General features: G+C 44.9%; 1 protein-coding gene across 4 annotated transcripts in view; it reads right to left on the bottom strand.

Moving 5' to 3' along the window:
• Positions 1 to 22365, bottom strand: part of NEO1 (neogenin 1) — a 167300-nt gene that overhangs the window by 107138 nt on the left and 37797 nt on the right. For all 4 annotated transcript variants that reach the window (XM_082290457.1, XM_082290456.1, XM_082290458.1 and 1 more), the window contains exon 2: positions 6487 to 6804. In XM_082290457.1, coding sequence (XP_082146583.1) covers positions 6487 to 6804 — 318 coding nt within the window. The remainder of the gene's footprint in view (positions 1 to 6486; positions 6805 to 22365) is intronic.

The following is a 22365-nucleotide window of genomic DNA, read 5'->3' on the forward strand; positions in this document are numbered from 1 at the left end:
TGTGCCCCCTCTGCTCCAGCTTCAGCAGAGCATTTGTTACCCTCCAGCGAGCACAAATAAGCTTGAACTGGCTCACTGACCCACAGAATTCGGGACAGGGATAGTATTAGTCACAATGAGCAGTTGGATTTGGTTTGACACAAGGTGTAATAAACTTGAAACACAAAAGCTTAAGAAAACCTGTGTTTTTCAATAGGAATTAGTTTTAAGCAAGCAAATTAGGAGTCTCTTCACCTGGGCTCCGACCTGGTCATTAGATGTCAATGAAGAGTTCCAAAACAAGTAGGTCACATTCCCTGCTGTGGGCTTTCCCTAGGGGTCCAGTGGTACTCCAGTGCAGGCAAGTCCTGCCCTTCTCTGCCCCAGACATGGCAAGAGGATCTGGTATTAAATCCCAATCTGAGACTAACAATTTGTAACAGTTTTGAAACTGGACCTTTGCCTTCAGTCCAAGAACTGAAGACCAGTTCAAAGGCTCACATAGATTTCCTTCCCTGCTTTAACTGGACAAATGTGGACTGCAAGAATTGAGAATGACACATAAGGTAGAGCATTTATTATCTGAAATGTCTAAACTCTCACACTCTCAGTAACAGCTGACAGAACCTGTACAAACTGCAGTTATGCTAAAACCACCTTTCCCATTTACCTGTCATGAAGAAATGCATTTTGATCTAAGCCACTTTATGAAAAACACAGATGCTTTTTTCATAGAAAAATACATTTCTGCAAGGAAACCTTATCACCCATATCACTTACTGCCTAAGTGCTCTTAAGCATCCTCCTCTGAAGTATCTCTGCTCGCTCTGAGGTTTTTTCCAATTCCGAGGCCAGAATGTTCTTTATTCATAAAGATCTGGTCAAGATTACTTTTTTCTCCTTGCTGTTAAAGGAAATGTGCAATCCTGGGCAAAAACGTGCTGTTATTTCCAACCTAACTCCATCTCCAAGGAGCTGGGACAGTTTGTCCTGAGCTTTGCTCTCACCCTTTGGGGTGGCACAGACAGAGTCCAGTGAGGAATAAAACACTGCTCAGTTGTAATCTTGAAAGCTTGGCAAACTTCTCAGTGGACAAGAGCAAACAGAACCAAACAACCTGGCTGCTTCCGTGCAGTTCCTTGTCGTTATGGCAAAAAGCAAAGATAAAATTTTAGCTCAAATTAACATTTGAAAAAAATCCTTATCTGTTCACCATTATTTATACAAAAATAAGTGATTGATATTAAATAGCTGAGCACTCTAACACCCCAGAAGGAGACACAGCATACCTCTGCTGCTGGGCTTTGCAGAGCTCTACCTTGAACTGGAAGCCCACATCCCTCCAGGTCCTGCTCTCTCCCACAGGCTGTACTCAGGGATTGGTCTGGATAATCATTTCCTGGCCACAGCTTCACCCACTGCCTATCATCCAAAGTCTGTAATGGATACAGAATTCCTTATCTCTACCTGCCCTCCTCATTTGCAGCATCTTGGTGCATTATAAAAAGTAATACTTCAAATTTATCAGAGAGAAATTCTTCACTAGCCCATGGAGAAAAGCGTGGAGATCTGGAGCTAGTGCCATGAGCTGCACCAGAAGCAGGACTGGATCCTGGCATCTCCTGGCTCAGAACTCAATTAACCCCTCCAAGCCACAGGAACCACCACAGCCCATCCAGGCCTCCTGCAATTCCAGGAACAGCTCTCCCAGCCATCAGTTTGGAAGCCCCAAGCCGGACACATGCAAGATGCAAATAAATCTTGAAAAAGCAATGTGGTCCGCTAAAAACTGGAGCAATTTCCCAGGTAAAGTTCATTCCTTATATCTGATGTCTGGAGGAACTCTGAGCAGACTGAGGGCAGGTCCCTCCTCCCCACAGGGTCTGTGTGACCCCTGGCACGGTCACACTGACCTGGGGACACTGACTTCACACACAGAGCAGGCTACAGGGGCTTCAGATGCCCTTCTGAGAGCACACGTTTTGGCAGTGACCCCACCCCAAGCCCTGTGCCCCGGCACAGCGATCCGGAGGAGCCGGAGCTGTGGGCGAGCTGGATGAACCAGCGGGAGGAGGGGACTTACCCAGGTCAGGAGAGCAGAGAACACCGTGCTCAGGAGCACAAAGTGCTCGAGTATGCCTGGAATGAAACTCCAAATCCTTCCTCCAAGTATGGACACGATGGGCCTCGGCCCACTCCAGTGTCCCCAGCTCTAAGTGGAAAAGCAGGAAGTCTCCCAAGGTTTCAACACAACACGAGAAACTTCACCATGGCATTTCCAGAGCCACTTTCCAGGAATGTTCTGCTCCTGGGCTGTGCTGCCCCTGCAATGTGCTTAATGGTTCCAAAGGAGATACTACACTTTTACTAAGTACGTACCAAATGTTCCTGGTTCCTGAACCATTTCAGAGTTTGATGTTACATGGCTGGAGCATTTCTTAACAGAAGTGATTTGTCTGTACTTTTTCTAAAAGTAATTACAAAATGAAGGCTTGAAAGCAAAATTTCTGTGAATATTTAAATGAGAAATAATAATTCAAGGAGATTATTTAGTTGAGGTGAGAAACAAGTCAGAAGTTATCACCAAGTGCTTTTGAATTAATGAAACTCAGACACACCTGAAGTTTGTACCAAGGCAGTGCCACAGCTGCGTGATCACAGCTGAGCAAATGACACAAAGCTCAAAGCCAAGAATTATCAAATGCAAGGATAAGTGGAAGAAGAGGAAGAAAAACAGCTGGATTCACTTGGGGAAAGAAGATGACAAGAGGTGAAACAAATAATTTAGTGAGCAGTCTTTAAATGGATACATAGAGCAAATAAATCTGCATCATCAAACTCAGTGCCCCTGTCACACTTCCCAGCTTTTAGATCCTCATGTATCTGTTCTCTCAATAAAAGCTTTAACCAAGCCACAGTAACCAGTGACTGGGGAAGGATCATCCTGGGAATATTTTCAGCTCGTGTCATTATACTTTTTATTAAAATACATACATACTTATTTTTCCAAGATGAATTACAGACACAGATCTCCAAAACTTTGTAAATCTATTTTTAATCCATGTTTTACAGCAGCTTTTTAAACCCTCTACCCTTCTTAAGATCTAACTGGCACTTAAGTATCAAAGACAGATTTGCATTTCAAAAGGCAATTAAAAAACATACTGTACCAAGGCACTGATTAAAGTGTTGTGGCTTTACATAAATTAGGCAGCTCCTTTAACTTTCCCTACTTCAAATCCATCATAACAATAGGCAAATCCTACACGTTAAACGGACTGTATGGCCACCACACCTGCTCCTTCCACTGCCCTAAGAAACTGGTGATGACAGATTTGTCTTCGTTTGCTTGAAGGAACCAAACTGTGGAGGCTCACACTGAATGGGAAAGAGATACTCATATCCCCAGACTGCTGCTCATTAAAGAAAACTATCATTTATTGTTGTTTGCTGTTCCTAAAAATCAAGGATTTACTACTAAGAGCAAACACTTTACTACCAAGGTGTAGCAGCACATAACTCCAAGTTACAGACTAATTCAAGTGTCCTTCACAATGGAATATTTTATCATATCCTCTGACTTGTTTTTTAAATCTAAAGGCAGCAAAGATCAGTTTCTTTAAGAGGCTCACTTGCCACAGAACCTCTTGATCCTCACACCTCCAGAAACCCAAAGAGCAAAGTTTTCTTGTGGATCACCATGTACAGAAAAGGTCCTTTAGAGGCACATTGCCAGGAGCACAGTGAAGCTGCCATGATCCCCTCCTCAGCGTGGCAGGTTCAGAGCAGGGTCAAACACACAGATTGATGCAAACCCAAGCCAGTCCATCTCTAACATAATTCCTTCAATGCCTGAATTCCTCTGTGCCCAGACACTCGGAGCGCATGGCTTGGGTTGAGTTTTCCATACAGTGGTTCACTAAACCCCTGTCACTCTACAGCAACAAAAGAGCTTCAGATTCCAACACCTAAAAATTTTAGATCCCTCAACCTAGAATATATAGAAAGTCCTTTAAATAACTTGAGAAACTTATCCAAATTTGGCCACCTTCCTGCAGGAGTCGGGTAGATTGCTCAGCATCATCCACTGGCTGTGCAGTTCTAAGACTGAAAAATCCAACCCTGTATCCATATGATGGAACACAACATGTTTTCACTGGATTCTCCTTGCCCTGGCCTCTGTGACTCACCAGAACTTGTCATTTTCAAGAGTTAGTTAATGAGTAAGAAGCTGTTAAAACGTGCAACCTACACTTCATAATGTTCCCTTTTAAAGATCAGGTGCATGGCAGCACCACACTTGCACACAGCAGAGGAACCCCACATACCACTGCTCAATTAAGAGAGGAATTAGCTCCCTCCCACTGGAATTTTGAGGCCAAGGGGAGCCCTTACTATGCTAACAATGCCCACACTCACCACAGCCCAAAAGCTGCCAGTTAAAACAAAGACGGTGGGAAGGAATATTAAAAACCACTGTTAAAACTGAGGGATTTAAATGAGGACAAGAAAAGCAATAGGCTAAACCAGAATTTTAATATTCCACCTCTTATTCCAAAGCCTTCAGCAACCAAAGTGCCCTTGCCCCTACAAGAGGATTAAACTCGGTGTGGTCTTGCCCAGCTCTCGGCACTTGACTGGGGTGGTAAACAAGTTTTCACACCCCCACATCTGCCAAAGCCTCTGCAGCAGTGCAGCCAGAGGATGCTCTGGGGCAGGTTTCCAAGGCGCAGGATGGCAATAGACAAGGCACAACACGTGTCACCAGCATTTCCTCTAGTTCTGGGCAATAAAAGTACCATTTTTATTGCATGGAATCAATCAATAACCTTAATACTCAGCTGTCAGGCCAATGTGTGCCAAAGGGGCAACTGCTTGTGTGGGGAAGGTCCGTATTGTCTTGGGCTGGACTGTATTTGTTCTGTTTTCTAGTTAAGATTGTTTGGAAAGAAAACCTCACCAGAACTCCATTGTTGTTTGTTGTGGGTTTTTTTAAAATAGGCTCTTGGGGTTTGTTTTTTTTTTTCCCAAGTATTTGGGTTCTTTTTCAAGTACTAAATGGCTCTTAAAGATTGCATCATTTTAGAAAATATAAATTGAAATAGTACCTTCTACTTAGATAGGGGAAAATGGAAGTGGAAATTCGGCAGACATTTTGGCTTACCTTCATTTTTAACCCCATTAACCTCACCTAATGATCATATAGAGCAGGCTGATAGCAGAGGCAGGAGGCTGAAGGCTCTCATGTGGAAAGCAGCAGAATTAATCCCGACAGCAGCGATGCAAGGAGGTGGTAATTGCTCGAGAGAAGTGTGGGAGAACTGCCTTTATTGTCCTCATTGCCAAGAAGCTCAGAAATCTATTCCTCATTAAGAGATTCTCAAAGTCACTCTTTTAAGGTATAAAACCCCGATTTTTCTACTTCTGACATTGCTGATGTTTCACAACAGTGCTACAAGCCAAGTTAATGGGAACAACATCCGAATACAAACGATGGAAGCGGCAGCTCTGGGAGATGCAGGAGCACCAGTCAGGAAGAATTCATTACCCCAAGACATTTATTAAGCAAAGGAAAAAAAAACTGTTTGAAAAAGGCTGGCAAACATCATTAGAGAAACAAAGGAAAATTGCTTCATAGGCTTTTTTCCTAGTTACAGTGCCTTAGTTTACCTTGGTTTTTTTCCTTTTGGTTGGTTTTTCAAGTCTCACCCTTACTCAGTAATTACAAGTCTCTTCCTGCTTTACTGTTTACAACACACAAACTGACAGTCCCAAGCCCTGAGAAATAAGCAAGTGACAGAACAGATCACTTTCCCCAGCCATAATCTTTATTTTTACCTGCAAATGTCACTCCCTCACTGCTTTCTACCCCCCAAAATAAAGCTATCACCTATCAAGTCTAAAGGGTACTCGAAACACCAAAGCTGAGCTTATGATTTGGGCTTTTTAATGGTAAATTTTATGCATTTGGTTGGTTGTTACTTTTCAGACTTCCTTGTTCACACCTGATACTCAAGAAACAGAAAAATACAACTCCCCAGCACTCCATTCTCTACCCGTCTCTCAGTCCTGTAGGGAGTGTAGACACTGCTGTTAGGAGCTTCCCAAACGTTTCAGACAGAGCAGGTAATTCTCCACATACAAGCACAGGAAGTTATTTTAAGGTTATTTATACATAAAGAAAGAAAAACCCTGTTTTCTTCCCCCTTCTAAGGTGTGGTAAATCTCCGCTGTGATTTCAGACACCTGGCACTTCTCTTAATCCATTCATCGCAGATTCATCCTGATCTCTTGCATTTCCTGAGAAATACCCACACATTAAGCTGCTTACAGGAACAGAACACATGCCAACTCCCAGCCAGCAAAATGAGGGACACAGTCCCAGCTTCCCTGGCAGCTGATGGAACCAGCTCATGTTCCTTGGGAAGCACTTTCCTGCTTTTCCAAGGGCAGAGTATTCCTTTCCATCACCATGTTCTCAGCCACACTCACAAACCAGAGCCTTACCTGCCACGGTGAGCTTTGCTGTCCTGCTCACGATGGTCCCCAGGCTGTCCACGGTTGCCACACACTGATAATATCCTTCATCAGGTTTATTATGCTTGGAATGCACCACACTGTTAATTAATAAAGATCCATCTGGCAGCAGCTGGCGGCGGTCATCCGACACCAAGTTCAGGAAAGTGCCATCCTTTTTCCACTCGATTTTGGGAGGGGTCTCGCAATGAGCCGAGCAGTTCATGACCACCGACGCCCCACGCACTGACAGCACGTCCAGGGGCTCCACCAGGAAGTAGAAAGGAGTGAAAGTTCTCACGAGCGATTCTGTAAAACATCACAGAATTTTGGGTTAGTTTTCCGCAATTTTAACGTGAAACTCACCCTCCATCAAGCTAGCGTGACAAGCACAAGCACTACCACTGCTCACATCCTCTCCCTGAACAGATTAAACCAGCTTGGTCTGTGAGACAGTGTTTTCTGCTTTGACCATTCACATCATGGACCCTCAGATTCCGAGACATTTTCATCCCTAAAATGTCTTGCCCTGCTCTGCTCTCGGCCTCTGTGGGGCGGGTGCCCTCACAGCAGTGCTGTCCTTTGGTGTGTGTAACCAAGATTAGGAACCGTCAAGAACAATTCAGCCCTCAAGATAAAGTCTCCCATTCTGAGTTAACATGTCTTGCAAGTGTCATACAGTGTTTTTTTACTTCCATTCTAGCCCAGGATAAACATGATTACTTTTCCATTTTAAGTATTCCCCAAAGAGTTCTGTAATTAACATCTACTTTGCATTAAGAAGTGAATTTTAATTACTGTCTTTCTGGTGTATTTGGTCAAGCAGAACGATTGTGTGTCAGTATCACTTTGACTTGTCTTACTTAATCATCCGTAGAAAACAGAAGACAAATTCTTCCAGGGAAGAACTGTTTTCCAGCACTGGGTTCAGAGAACAGGGGATCTCGGTTTTTTAATCCACCTTAGAAACAACACTCATATAACAAACTCCTGCACTCATCTCAAAACCACTTCATCACTCAGCATTGACCATTTCATCTCATGGTCAATAAAAAAATGCTGAAATATTGTAAGACCACCTTAAAGACAAATATGCATTTAATAACAAGATTTGTTTAATTAAGCTATAGAATAATTCTGGGGTTTGAGGAAAAAGCACAGCTCTGAAGGAGACCTTTACTTGCAAACAGAGGCTGTCCTGGAAACATTGCAGCTTCTCCCATTGTTTGGTTGTTTGTGGGGTTTTTGAAATCGGATTTACCTTCTAAAATGACCTTAATTAACAAATTGATATGATTCCCTCTATCACTAAACTACAGAGAGTCCCTGGTTTCCAAAGAGCCTCCAGCTTCCCCCCAGAGGGACTCCAGCCTTCCTGTACAGAGCCCATTGTCTCTGCTACTCACAATTCACAGCAACTTGGAGATAAGGCAGGAGTGGTGTGAAAGAAACAAAAGATAAACGAGGCTTTTGCAGCTGATAGCATTCAAACCTCTTTTACCTTCAAGAATTCAAAGAGGAAATACAGGAAAACATTCTAGAAAGATTGAAGTTTCCCTAGTGACAGTATCAGGCTAGAGACCTGTTAGGTTGGGATCCGAATCCTTGGGACTGTCTTTCTTAAGAATAGAGACAACCCCACCCCACCCCCCCAAAAAAAAAACCCAAACAAAATATACAGAACAAAAAAATCAATTAAACTTTAAACATTTCTAGGAGCTGCTTATGTTACTCTGGTTTGTACAAGGGCACCTGTGTGTGGATGTTCTCGATTCTCGGTGCCTCTGAGATCCTGAGTGTCAGCTCTCGTGCAGCAAAAGGCAGAGCAGAAACAGGAGCCATGGGCAGCAGGAAAATCTTTGACCTGTTTACCACTATAATCTCTTCCAGTGCCACAGAAACCTAAAGTTCTTTTTAAAATTAAAGACTGAGCTGCACAGTCCCTGGGTTTTCCAAGGGAAGCATTCTCCCCAAGCTGTCCCCTTTCCACCTCAATTACAAGCTTCTCTAAGTTTTTCCAATATAGATCCAGACCCCTATGAGAACAAAATACACTGATTTGAGTTTTGCTTCACTCTGGCTTTTCAAATAAAACCCAGAAAACCTTTAAAAGAGGAATGGCAGCTTTTTGTTTGCCCTGTCTCCAGTGCAGATTGGAGCAGATCAAATCCATTGATAGAGTAAGATTGTTCTTGCCCCGGAAGCAACAAGGTGTCCAAGGAAATAGAGCAGAGCAGAGGATGTCGAGAGGTCACACTGAGAGCAGCTCAACAGGGATTATAAACCTTGAGGAAGAATGGGAACCAGATTCTCAGCCAGGCTTCAGAGCTACCAAACTCCTGGCGAGAGCCCTGAGAAGACAGAGCACAAGCGGCTTCGTCCCGGGGTGTCACTGTGCTCCTGCACTGACTGCAGTGGGGAAAAAACGTGAAGGGCTGGTGAGAAACACTACTCCAGCTTGAAGGAAGTTAAACCAGAACGGAGACTGTTCTTTCAGAGGATCGGCAGCTGGGGTTTGGGGCACTCTGGAGAACCACATTGCAGCCAGCTGAGCTGAGCCACCTTCAAGCCTCAATTCACAAAAGCATTTGTACACACTGGACCTTAATAAACTTCTATTTCTACCAATGAGCCATTTCTCCCGCTCCATCAACCTATTGATCACTGAGCTCAATGACAGCATCTTATTTTGGGCGGAATGGGAGTTATCTGGTGCAGGGAGTCCTTCCCCTTTCCACACACTTACACACACAGGTGTGCACACACCGCTGCCTTCCTTTGTGCTAATACTGGCTCAAGGAGCTTATGCTGAAGCCAGAGAAGTCTATCTCCCTGCTCACGAACAGGAACAGGAAAATCTCACTCATTCCCAGCAGGCTGGAGTTTATTTCTCCCCAGATCTGCTCTGGAGATGAGTGGCAGGGAGCCAGATGTGCCAAAACTCGACGGAGTGTGCTGGCACAGACAAGATCTGCATCAGCCACCAACACAGAGTCATTTCTCATGTCCTGGAAGCTCCACAACTCCCTTCCTCAGCCCATCCCAGCACACAGGCAGCCGGGTTTCACACTCCTGTGCCCATCCCAGCACACAGGCAGCTGGGTTTAGCACTCCTGTGCCCATCCCAGCACACAGGCAGCCGGGTTTAGCACTCCTGTGCCCATCCCAGCACACAGGCAGCCGGGTTTAGCACTCCTGTGCCCATCCCAGCACACAGGCAGCTGGGTTTAGCTCAGCAGCGTGGCACTGCTGACTACATCACTACCATATTCCCCAGATCCTGTTCTTGGAAGCTGCTGTAAGGCTTGTTACTTTGAATTTAATGTTACTTTGAGTTTAATGTTATTCCTGCTTAACTGTATTAGCTTGCACCTGGCTCTTCTGAATTCTTCCACCTTCCAGGGAAAAGTTTACCAAATTTGAACTCTAACCTTGTCCTCGCTCTTCCCTAAGTGGTGCGAAAATGTAACAAATACAATTTACTCCATCAACCACTCTGGGACTGAAAGACAGCAAATACAAGTTTACCTAAAACACATGAGTGCAAAATCCCCACAAAACAGCCTCCAACATCAACATCAGAAGGACCTGGAGCTGCTGGAGAGAGCCCAGAGGAGGCCACGGAGATGCTCCAGGGCTGGAACCCCTCTGCTCTGGAGCCAGGCTGGGAGAGCTGGGGGTGCTCACCTGGAGAGGAGAAGGCTCCAGGGAGAGCTCAGAGCCCCTTGCAGGGCCTGAAGGGGCTCCAGGAGAGCTGGAGAGGGACTGGGGACAAGGGATGGAGGGACAGGACACAGGGAATGGCTTCCCACTGCCAGAGGGCAGGGATGGATGGGAGATTGGGAAGGAATTCTTGGCTGTGAAGGTGGGGAGGCCCTGGCACAGGGTGCCCAGAGCAGCTGTGGCTGCCCCTGGATCCCTGGAAGTGCCCAAGGCCCAGCTGGACATTGGGGCTTGGAGCAGCCTGGGACAGTGGAAGGTGTCCCTGCCCATGGCAGGGGTGGCACTGGATGGGCTTTAAGGTCTCTCCCAACCCACACCATTCCAGGATTCTGTGATTCTAAGTCAGGGAAATCAAAGCTTGTTCACCTCACCCAATTTGTCCAGGAACTGATGCCCGGTTAAGTACTTTTATACATTCCTAACCCCTACTATTGAAAATACTCTGTGGTGTCCTAGTCCTCCTTGTAGCTCCTCTCTCCTCAAATTCTCACAATTAACCATCAGTTCTGACACCGTTTCAGCCAAGACAAAACCCATCACTGTCAGTGATCTGACAGCATTTAATCACAAAGTGCTTCCAGCCTGTCCTGCACCCTTTTCTGTGCAGAGCTGCATCTTTGTAAGGCCTCAGGTGAGCAATGTTTAGAACAGTAAATGCCAAGCAGCTGCACAAGTGGTGAGAAGCTTCCCTTCCTTATCCAGTTAATTTCTGGAAGACACAAGCACTCCAATATCAACCTTAAATCACTGAAATGCATCCTTTAACAACCGCCTGCCACGAGCTCGTCAGAAATTACAGCACTTAGGAAAATAACTCCACAAAAAACCACTCTGATCTCAGTCCTACCGACTCCACATAAATCACCTCAAACTGGTGCACGGCAGTGTGTCTTGAGATTTTCCCAGCAGTGCCACAGACCTGACTTGGATTCAGTGCTGCCACCAGAACTGTTCAGTCATGATGTTCTCCTGAGGATGAGCATCAGCTGCAGCCCAAGCACAGAACTCCAACACCACATTTCACTTCACTTCGGGAAGAAACCACATCCCATTTTACAAGGACCAAATGCGACAACCATCCAGAAGGAAAATGTGAAGCACAGGTACCACTTCAGAACTCCTTTTTCCAAACAGGATGATAAATTAAGGCAGCCAAACGCACCTTCCATCACAATTAGCTGACTCGAGATTAGCAGTCAGGCTTTGGTTTGGAAGGAGTCAAACCAGGCTTTGAAGAAGAAGGATCACTGACTGTTCCGAGCTGAGGAACGACGTGGCACCAGGGGTGATACCTGTCCCCCTGACTCCAAGGCAATTTAGCAGTATGGATATGACACCCTTCAGGCTTGACATGTAAAACAGAGGCATCTGAAATCCTGATCAGACTGGCAGGAACTGTTACACAGCCCCTTCCCACGTACTGCAAGTCAGTGATAAAAGCTGCAAGCTCTCTGGCTGCAGGATTGCACTTTTAAAAGGCTTTTCTCCAGAATTTAATTAACGTTCCCAGTGGCCTCTGTAATCCTAAAGACAGTGTCATGCCCTTCCTAACCCACATCATTACAAAAAGCTGCTCCAGAATCAGCCAGACGTAGCTTAAGTGAAGATGTTCCCCACACCATTCCCTGCAGGCTGCCAGCAGGAGCTCACAGAGAACATGTTCTGTGGTTTTGTTCACATATTCATGGCTAAGGAACATGTTATCTATGTGGGCAAATTGCTGCATGTGGTAATCTCTAAATAAATGTAAATATTACCAGCTTGGTAATTTATTTCCCTTGACAACATCAGAAGCATTCTGCATCCCCCAATAAGCAAAATTTATCTATGATATTACAATGTAGCAATGGTTAGACAAAGATGTATTTTCTGCGTAGTATTACATTTTTCTCTTCTAGGCAATAGCAATTATAGACCACCTGACCAAATTAAACTATGACAGCAGTATACACCAGCCAAACATCTTTAGATTTTACTTGCATAAAGCACTTCCAAAGCCCAACCATATACACAGTGCTTGGCAAGTTCACCACACTCAAAAACCAAGGTCACATTTCTAAACTGCTTTCTCTAAACGCCACTTCAGCTCCTGCTGCACAAAGACTCTGCAACCCACAAATTATACCAGACAAAAATTAAATCGCACTTAAGCATCAAGAAAAAAAGGAGGGAGTGTAAGAGCTACCCCTGACTGCAGAGTACAGTATAAATCCTGCTGGTACTTCCATAACGCCAGCGGTGGGCTGACAGAGGAACCTGGCAGAGCAAGTGACGGAACATTATAAGGTAAGTAATGCCTTGTATAAATCCAGACTTTCCCAGACTTAGTAGATTCCTTTCTCCTTCCGCTCAAGCCGATTTCCTCCTCTGATGATTTAGTACACTGTAACAAAGATATCCATCACAAAGAGTAACTCCTCTTCACCCAGCATCGTTGGGAATCGTGGGCTAAGAACAGCGCTTGAGGAATGCTGTGGTGTCTCAGATTCCCCCCACACAAAAGGGAAGGGCTGTTCTGAAATCTGCAAGGGAGAGAGATCCTTTCAGGATGGAGGAGGACACGTGGAAGAAATTCCACCCTGTGAAGGTGGGGAGGCCCTGGCATAAGTTCCCAGAGCAGCTGTGGCTGCCCCTGGATCCCTGGCAGTGCCCAAGGCCAGGCTGGACATTGGGGCTTGGAGCAGCCTGGGACAGTGGAAGGTGTCCCTGCCCATGGCAGGGGTGGCACTGGATGGGCTTCAAGTCCTCTCCAACACAAACCATTCCCAGATTCTATGATGTTACTGAGTTGAGAAGGTTTTTGACATCATGTACCAACAAGAACACAAAAATCAAGACAGTCCCCACAATTCTAGCATTATTGTAACACAGAAAGAGATAATAATGTTTCAGGACGTGGCCTTAGTAACTTGTGAGTATCCAGACAGCACAGTCAATAAACAAAGAACCAGTCAAGCAAAGGAAACCGTATTTTGCAACAATGCCTTTAGAGCTTTGTTTATATTCCCAGTTACCTTTTGTTTGTTAAATAACAAATTATTGTTGGTTAAGATTTAACTGTCCTTCTTAATGGACCTCAAGAACAAAATCGTATTTTTTTAAAAGTAGCCCATTAAAAAAGTGTGCAGGAATAGAATGAAGTCTCCAAATGGTGTGGTGTGTCTGCAGTAAATCACTGCAAGGAAGCATCCCTGCATCTACTCCAACCAACGCCCTCTGTAAGCGATACCATCGCCTCATATATTATTAAATAATGGCAAGAAAAACACGATAACGATCAGCAGCCAAATCCAAACACAGATTGTAATTTCCAAGATCAGATGTCTGTGGAGATGCATTTATCTGCTGTTCAGTTCCACGGCCTTTCAAACACCTCGAGAGTCGGACATTTTTACCTGGATTTGGAACGCGTGGAAGTGATTTTATTATTTACAGTTACCTGTCCCAGGTGCTGTGCCATGGCTCCCTTTAGCAGCTGCTCCCAAGCACTGTCACTCCAGGTCACAACCCTTCTGCCCCTTCACTGTGGGGCTGCAGTCCCATTCAGCTTGGAAAACTGCAGGAGAAAGGTGGCACCAACTCCTCCTCCCCTAAAGCAGGACTCACTGGAACCACTTCTCGTGGTACCCTTGTGCAACTTGTCCCAAAGAAGTCCCCACCAAGGAGGTGCTCCTCATGTCCAGTCCATATTCCCACTCTTGAACTGTTTCCTACTCACAAGGATTTATTCATCTGCCTTAAATCCACACTCAAAAAAGGAAAATAAAAAGTCGCCTACCAGCCGTGCTTCAAAAACAACTTCTGGTGCACTTTTTGTTCCTCCTAGTGTGCCAGGAAAATAAATCATTTATAAGCACCATGCCCAAAAATGTGGATTTCTTTCAGGTTGTTTAAAAATATCCTTGGGTTTTACAGAATTTGGATGCAGAAGCTGAGCCCCACAAACCTCTCACTTTGTGCAAGGAACACTGTTTCAAGGCCATTTTGCTTTTATAAATCAAAGGAAACACAAGTCGGACCATCTAACACCATATATTTGAATTAAGCCAATGAGGGAACCTCTCTGAAGGTCCTAACTGTAAAATTTGTTCTTGCAACCATTTCAGAAAGAGAGCTTAAAGGATTTTATCCACCTTTCCCCTTTTTTGTGGAATTACTAAAGCCATTTCTCTCATTTCAAGCAACTATCAGTTTTTAATATCAGCAGCCCTTCCTTCACAAAGCACCTCAGTCCCAGGGGACCAGAGCTCCATTATTTATTTAATTTTTAATTCTTCCAGGGACTATTTTCATTATTTTCTCCACCTGGGCTGAGAAACATCCCTCCAGCATTTCTCTACAAGTTTACTAGAGGGCACTGTAAAGACACCTACAAAAGGAAGAAAATGCATTTCTGTTCCTCCGGTGAACAAAAGCACTTTGACTTTTCCCCAGAAATAGCTCCCAGATGTTGGCTCCTGACAACGCTACAGTTGTTACAGCAGGTGAAGAAGAATTTCCATTTTTTCCTGGAGTAATGGATTTCCTCTCCCAGAGTTCCAGTCTTCTGAGCAGTCAGGCACTTAATTTAGCTCTTCAGAGATGTGAAAGAGTGGCTTTCCACGGGTTAAGAGCAAACAGAAAGCCTACTTGTAAGGCTCAAAATACACATTGCACACAATGCAAGGAGGTTGCTCATCCTGCCCTACTGCCCCTGTCTGGGCTCTACTCAAACCACCCTGCTCAGACCTGAGCAACTGGTTCCCCAAACCCTCCCAGGGCCAGACAAGACCTTGAGCTCCCTATGGAGATGCCCTGCTGGTTTGCAAACCAAGCCCAGAGAATCAGGGAGCAGATTCCTTCCTTCAGACAGGGTGGGTTTTTTTGCCAGACTGGTATTTCAAAAATGGTTTAGAATATAAATACAGAAAAAAATCCCCACACATCACAAGAGATTTGCTGAAACCAATTACTTAAATATTTCCCAAGTGTAAACACACTGCAGCATCCAAGAACTGTGCATCAAGGGGAAAGCAGTTTTGCCACTTCTCAGATGCCAACGAGGTTATGGGGAACCCAACAGAACTGATTCAGTTTAAGACACTCTAAGTGCGGCAAGCTTTGCACTCAGTGAATGATCTCCCTCCCACAGGCAACCTCTTCAATCCAGGGCTCCAATGGAGATGCCAAGGGATGCTCACAAGTGTGAAGGGCAGGGGGAATGCTGTTATCAAGTCAGGGGGGCTCCAATCACAGCAATGGTCAGAAAAGCCACACAGGAAGAAATGTTGGGAGGAAAAGAAAAAAACTTGGTTTCTATAGGAAGCCCAAAACGAAAAAAAGGATGAACATGAAAAAAAAGATGCAAAGAAGAATCAAATGGAAAGTTGCTGAACATCATTTCCAGTGTCTTTCTAAAGACAGAGATCTTTGTCACACTTCATGAAAGAGGAAAAAAATTCTTTACAAATAGCTTTAATGTCAGATCAAGCAAGGAATATCTGAGAGGACCTGGAAGCAGAACAGCAGCATTGGATCAGAGCAAACGGAATCCCTTCAACTCAGCGCCCTGTGACAGCAGCCGAGAGCAGATGCTGGGGAGCACCCAAGGGCAGAACCAACACCAGCAAAGCTCCCCAGTCAGCCCCAGCACCTCCCTCTCACAGCACAGGGACACCAGCGTTTGTTCCTCGGCTCCTGGAGGAAAAGCACAACCAGTAACCTCTGCCAGCACCTCAGAACTGCCTTGGGGGAGAGAGGAAGGAGGAAGGGGAGAGGGAAAACAAATCCACGTTCAGCACTTGATTCGAGGGTCCCTAATTTAGGGGACTAGTGCAGAAAGATTAGGATGATCAGTAAATGCTGCACACCCAGCACAACTAACTGTACAGCCCTTCCCTTCTGTGGTCTCCTACCAACCACTGCCCAATCACACCACTGATCCACAATATATAAAATTATAATAACCTTAGCAATGTGTTGATGAGGGTTTTATTGATCTTTCAAGGCAGTAGTGAAAAATCAGGAACAGTAGGAAGGTGGAAACCATGCACATACACATTACTGTAAACATGCTACAATATTACCAAGAATCTTATTTTAAGAACATATTTGCACTAGTTTTCTATCCCATAAAAGTCGACATTATTCGCAGAGTTCATTAGGTGCTGCTGTGGTTTAACCCGGGGATAAATCAGGCGCAATAAAACCTGCCCCTCACAAATTTAACTCGTAACACTCCTGTAAAAGTGAGCTGGCCAACTAGAGAGCCCCAGACCGAGACTTTTTTGGCAGAAAGGGATAGAGTGGGATGACAGGCACATCACCAGTCGCAGGAAAAGAGGGATGCAGCAGGTGCCCTCAATGGCATGGAAAACTGGGGCAGATTTCAGTCACACCAGTACCAAGGTAATACCCTGGGGAAGCTGAGGAAATAAGAGAACCAGCAGTTTTCTTGGATTTCCACTGAGCATAAGGGTTTGTGTCTGTGTTTGAGAAGCCCAAACTAAAAGCTGCAGAGTGCAAAGCTAAAGCCCTCAGAGATGCCCACTCTGGTCAGTGACCACAGCACAGTATCAGGACCATTTAAAAATTACAAAACCCATCAAAAATATCAACCAAACATCTTACTAGTATCATCAATGAATGAGCCATATAAAAGAAACAATATATAACAAAACCAGTGTGTTACTGCACCAGAGTTCAGGAAGACTTGGCAGATCCAGCACTGGTAAAAATATATATAATATTTGCAGATGCAGAAATTTAAATTTGATATCCAGATCAGCTCCAATATTCAAATGAGCACCATTTAAACTGTGCAAGTTAGAAAAAGAAGCAAAGAAATGACATCCCAGACTTGTGCCCACCAGGAAAGCAGTTCAAGCAGGAACTCCAAGACGTGTTGTGGAGTCAACAGCTCCTTCAAGTTACTCATTCTTTACTCTGAGCAGTGGATAAAAGTCTCCATTTGTGCCACCTCCACAACAAACCGTGGTTTGTTTGGCTTTTTTCATCCTCTCAGCTGTGAACTCTGCATATCGATCCTGAAACGTTTAATGCCTTTTACACGCACGCTTTGGCTGCTCCCGATCACCAACGCCACAGGCTCTCCCTGGCCCAGCACTCCCTCCCCGAGGGAATATCTGCGATTCTTCCCAATCCTTCATCATGAAATGCACAAAAATGACCTGGAATAAAAACCAAAATATCCCCAAGTCTTACTTACCGCAACTTAATTATTTCAAGTGCTGTGAACCTACGTGGAGCAGAGCAAATTATTGGATTTTTGTTTATTATTTTCTATATAAGAAATCAAGCAGCTACACTTTGGGAAGGCAACTGCAGCCTATTAACAGCATATTTGTATTCTAAACAGATCTATAAGAGAATCTAATTGCACTAATCCTTTATTGTAACTTTGCAGCCATGTTATTTTACCCAGCTGACATTTTTCCGTAACAGATTCCTCCTAAGCTTCAAGTGCTCATAAGCCAAGAAGAGCTACAAGAAAAAGAGCCAAATGCCTCAATTTAACTCCCAAGTCTCAGTGTCTCCTTTGCCCCAAGAGGAGTGGATGGCACACAGCTATCTCCCTGTCTCTGGTAGGGAAAGGGGCGAGGGAAGCCCCAGGACGTCACTGCCATTCCCACACCATCCCAAAGCACTGGAGCTGTCCGTCTGACTTGGACGGGTCACACAACCCTGGGCTGTACCTGGAGCGTGTGGAACCGCCATCCCTGCCCCATTTGATCTCAGTTGAAAGTACAGTAAAGTGAAGTGAAAGAGCAGTTTTAAAAGCTTTACACAGATTCTTGTCTCTGCTCAAAGCGCATTAGTGAAAACACTTCCTGTGGCAGTGTGTGAAGACAAGCAGCACCTTTCATCTCCCCTGTTTACTGCCTTCACCTCCCTGATTCCCAGGCACCACTGGAGCTTTGATTGGCGCAGCTTTTGTCAGAATGAAAGAAAAAGCTCAACTGTAGCTTTGCAAATATATAGCAAAAACATTTGCAAGTATTAGCTTGGCAAATGCTTTATAGATGTGAGGGGGAAAAACATAAATTTATCTGTTCAGTTATATAATACAGATTATTTCAAAGTGGGAAAGTAGGTTTCAAAAGAACTTACATAAGAGTGGAAATACAATTACTGCACGTATTAACTGAATTATCATATAGACATGGGTATTACTGGATGCACAGTTCTGGATATGCTGCTTCCCTCAGCCTGTGCTCCAGCTAATCCTGGCTGTGCTATGGATTGGCATGCACTGACAGCTACCTGGGTGGGTATTTGAAAGGTTCCTCTGCAAGGTTTTGCTCTGCTTAACACGAAGCAGAATTTTTCAGCTGAAATAATAATATCAAAACAGGCCCCAGACCTGCACTCTGCGCATCACGTCGGAGAACAGCACTCCATTCACACCACTTCATTCCTAAGCTGTTAAACAAACAGACAGACCTGATGAAATATTAATTTGACTAATTATGGCAACAGAACTCCAGAGGGAAGTGACAACTCCACAGAAAGAGAGCAGTACCTGTTGGCAGCAGTGCCAACTGCCCAAGTCCCAGACGCGTGGCAGATGGCTCCTGAGGCTTGGGCACACCGTGCTGGCCCCAGCCTTGGCTCGGACTCTCTCTGGTTGGAAGATGCCAAGGCTCACCTGGGTAGGCAGAGCCTACGTGTGAGCTACTGAATGGGGCTTTTAGGTAAAGACAGCACACAAAGCATCTACCACTCAACAGTTCTTCCAACTCGTAGACTTCAATCAAATCCGAAGTGTTTTCACAAGAGAAACATTTACCTTTATACAGTAAAAAGCTCTTCAACCTGCTTGGACAGCAGATGCAAACTACCTGGCAACTCACTGCCCAAACCAAAACTTTTGGATGATAATACTTCATAAAACATCATTTGAATGCAATTCTTTACATGGAAGAGTCTTCTGGAGCTCATCTAGCCCAGCCACCTGCCCCAAGCAGGTCTATTTTGATCAGGTTGCTCAGGGATCTGGCCAGCCAAGCTTCAAAATTCTCCAAGGAACAATTTCCCAACAATAGAAGAGAGCAAGCAAGAAGTGTGTGAACATCCAAAGCAGGAAAGCATAGTGAGAGATACACCCCCAAACTGGCTTTCCATTATTTCCTTCCTGACATATCGTAACTGTGAGCTTTGGTTAAACATCCACAAATTGAAAGTCCCAAAGCCACAGAAAGCAGCACAAAGCCACAATAATGGCAACATTAGGAAAGATCTTTTTTGAAGAATCCAGCAGTAAAAGCTACATAAAGTGCCTGGTCCATCTGTCACCATGCTTAGAAACAAGGAGGAGGACACAACACCCCCACACACTGTGAAAATCACACCTTCCAGGTGTTCAGAGGGGCGAGGAAAGGATGGCTCTGATCCCCACTAAACTGCCCAGGCTGGTCATCCCAGGCATGGGTTTGCACCTCCAATTTGAACAAAGCTTTTGGAGGAGCTGAGGGGCTGTGACACCTCACCCAACCTGGACACAAACTCTCCACTGTGGAGCTGGCTGGCACTGCAATGACAGGTTTGTCTGTATCACCAACCACGTAACCTGGGCTGTTCTGGCTCCCAGAGCCCAGCACACAAATGCAGTGACCAAGAGACAGATGGAGCCATGGCTGAAGCTTGACGTGGAACTGTTCACTGCCATAACGCCCATCAGCATCCCCAAACACCACTTCAGCTCCTGACTCCAGCCCAGCTCCAAACTGCACAGGCTGATCCCACTGCTCAGCTGCATATCTGGGAGGAGTTGCTACAACTTCTGATGCGACTGCTCCATCCCAGGTCAGCACAATCATCGCCACCAGCACAGAACAAGGACCTCAACACCCTTCCACTGCCGTTTCTGGTTCATTCCCTTTAAATCCAACCTTCCCCATACCGCCAGGGCTGTGTTTTTCCCCCACCTGAGGTCCCTGGCAGCATCAGTGTAATGTTCTTGGCACATCCTTCCCATTTGCATCTCGGTCAGCGCCTGCCACAACAAGCTTTCTATTTTAAATACTGCACATCGATAGGACTGCATTAAAATATAAAGCATTTACACAGTTCCAAAAGATGTTACGGCACAGCCTTTCCCAGGTTCTGTCAGAACTCCTGCTGTAATTTGTCCCAGTCCCCAAGCACCACCTTTCAGACAAAGCCACAAACGCTGGGAGCCGCAGGGCAGAGCCTCCACAGAGCCACCACTGACCACCACCAGACACCATTAGAGAGCTAAAAATTCCTTTGGTCTCGTTTTCCCTGTCCGTTCCGAGGGTTTATGTAAATAGTCTGCACAGCCTTCTCCTGAGAAACTCTCCCAACCCAAACCTACCTAAATCACGGCATAATCAGATAATTAGATTGCGGTCCCTCTAAGTCTGCTATTAGCACTTCCAAGCTATGTTTAAGGGGATAAAAAAGCTTTACTTCAAGTAATTCACAGCACATGATGACTATCACAAAGGGGAAGCTCTGTTTTCTAGCAGAGTAATTTACACTTTCTAAACAAAAAAATTCCAAGGGAAAAATTATCATATAATGTGCGGTGGGGTTTTAAGTCTAATTTTTCTTAGTGGGGTTTTTGTTCGCTTTAGGAGCTACAAGCGGAAAACAGAGCTATTGAACCAGCTCCTTTCAGCTGTAAGAAGGGTGAAATGCAGCTTTCCAGGGGAAACCAAGCACTCGTGTCACCATCAACCATGAAAAAGTCCCAGACAAGAGCATGTAACATCATTGTATCGGCTCCGTAACAGAAACATCCATGCTACAGATGGGATTACGAGAGGAGGGGGGAAACCGAGGCCAGGAACTGGTCACAAGCAGCAGCACCTGTGAGGTGATGCACTTGAGCAGCACATTCTGCAATACAAACAAAACCTGAGCATGTTCACTTTATTTTTAATTCAAAACCTGTTAGGTTGGCATAAAACATTGTTTTGTCTTGGATTTTCTGGCTTTGTCTCGATACCAGGCACTACTGAGGTCCTCCTTGCCTTGCTGCACTATTACCTTGCTTGCACATCAGAGGGAATATAAATCACAGAATATTAAGCAAAGTAAGATGCTTTGCCTTTATTTCATTAGGGTTTCTCTGCAGCACAGATTTCTTACAGCCAATATTAAAATGTAATTACTTTGTCTCCCAAAGTTTTCAAATACATGACTTGCATATATAGAAGCTGTTTTATCTTTGTAAACATGAAATAACAGAGGGAGGGGGAAATTATTCACGTTTTTCTGCTTAGCAGTTTCATTTCTAGCAGCGCCTCCTCCCCAGCCACAGCAATGTGTGCAGGGCTTCATCCCTGCTTTGTCTGAGGGGACTGTTAAATATTTGTCACAGGAGTTTGTGCCAGTAACAAAAATGAGGGAACCACAACCAGAGCAGACAGATGGGCCAGAGCTCAGCGAGGCATGGGCTGAAGTGTGTCAGGAATCTTATGAAATGAGACATTATGTAACATTATCAAATCTGGGCACCCAGAGCTGGGTCACCTGCATCTCCTCAGCTGCACACAATGCAGACAGCCCAAACCCAAGCATTAAAACATCTTACACTAAGTTATATACCGACTTATTTTTATATACTCATATGTAAAAGCATGCACATCAGCACAGCTGTGCAAATGGGTACCTGCTGATTTCTAAAGCAAAAATTCAGCTAGACCTATCAACGGGGCAGCTGATAAACCCATGGGCTTTGATAAAGAATAGACAAGATCATTTGAGACTTAACCAATAATGGCATTAGATCCACCTCAGCACCCAAATTAATTTTGCTGCTCCAGCAGACTGAGTGCTCCTTATGAACCTGTTGAGGGAGGTGGGAGCTGAGCTGGCCAAGGGCTCCTCAGCATAAAGCACCACTTCTGGCATGTCTGCAGTCCCTGGGGTTCATCTCCCCAGCTAACTGGTAACAGATACGAAGGTAACTCTGCATAGCAGTGCCACCTCTTTAAACTGGTAATCTAGGTGAGCTATTTTTACCAGAGGATATTTAATCAGAGATCTGAGGACAGTAATTATCTAGAGATACTGAAAATCTGGGGCTACGCTGCAGGACCACACAGCGGAAAAAACACAGAATACAGAAGGACACTGTAATGAGGGCTCTGTCTGGAACACGTGAGTAAGAAAAGCAAG

This window comes from Coloeus monedula, assembly GCF_965178545.1.
Source record: "Coloeus monedula genome assembly, chromosome: 14".
Classification (NCBI taxonomy): Eukaryota; Metazoa; Chordata; class Aves; order Passeriformes; family Corvidae; genus Coloeus; species Coloeus monedula.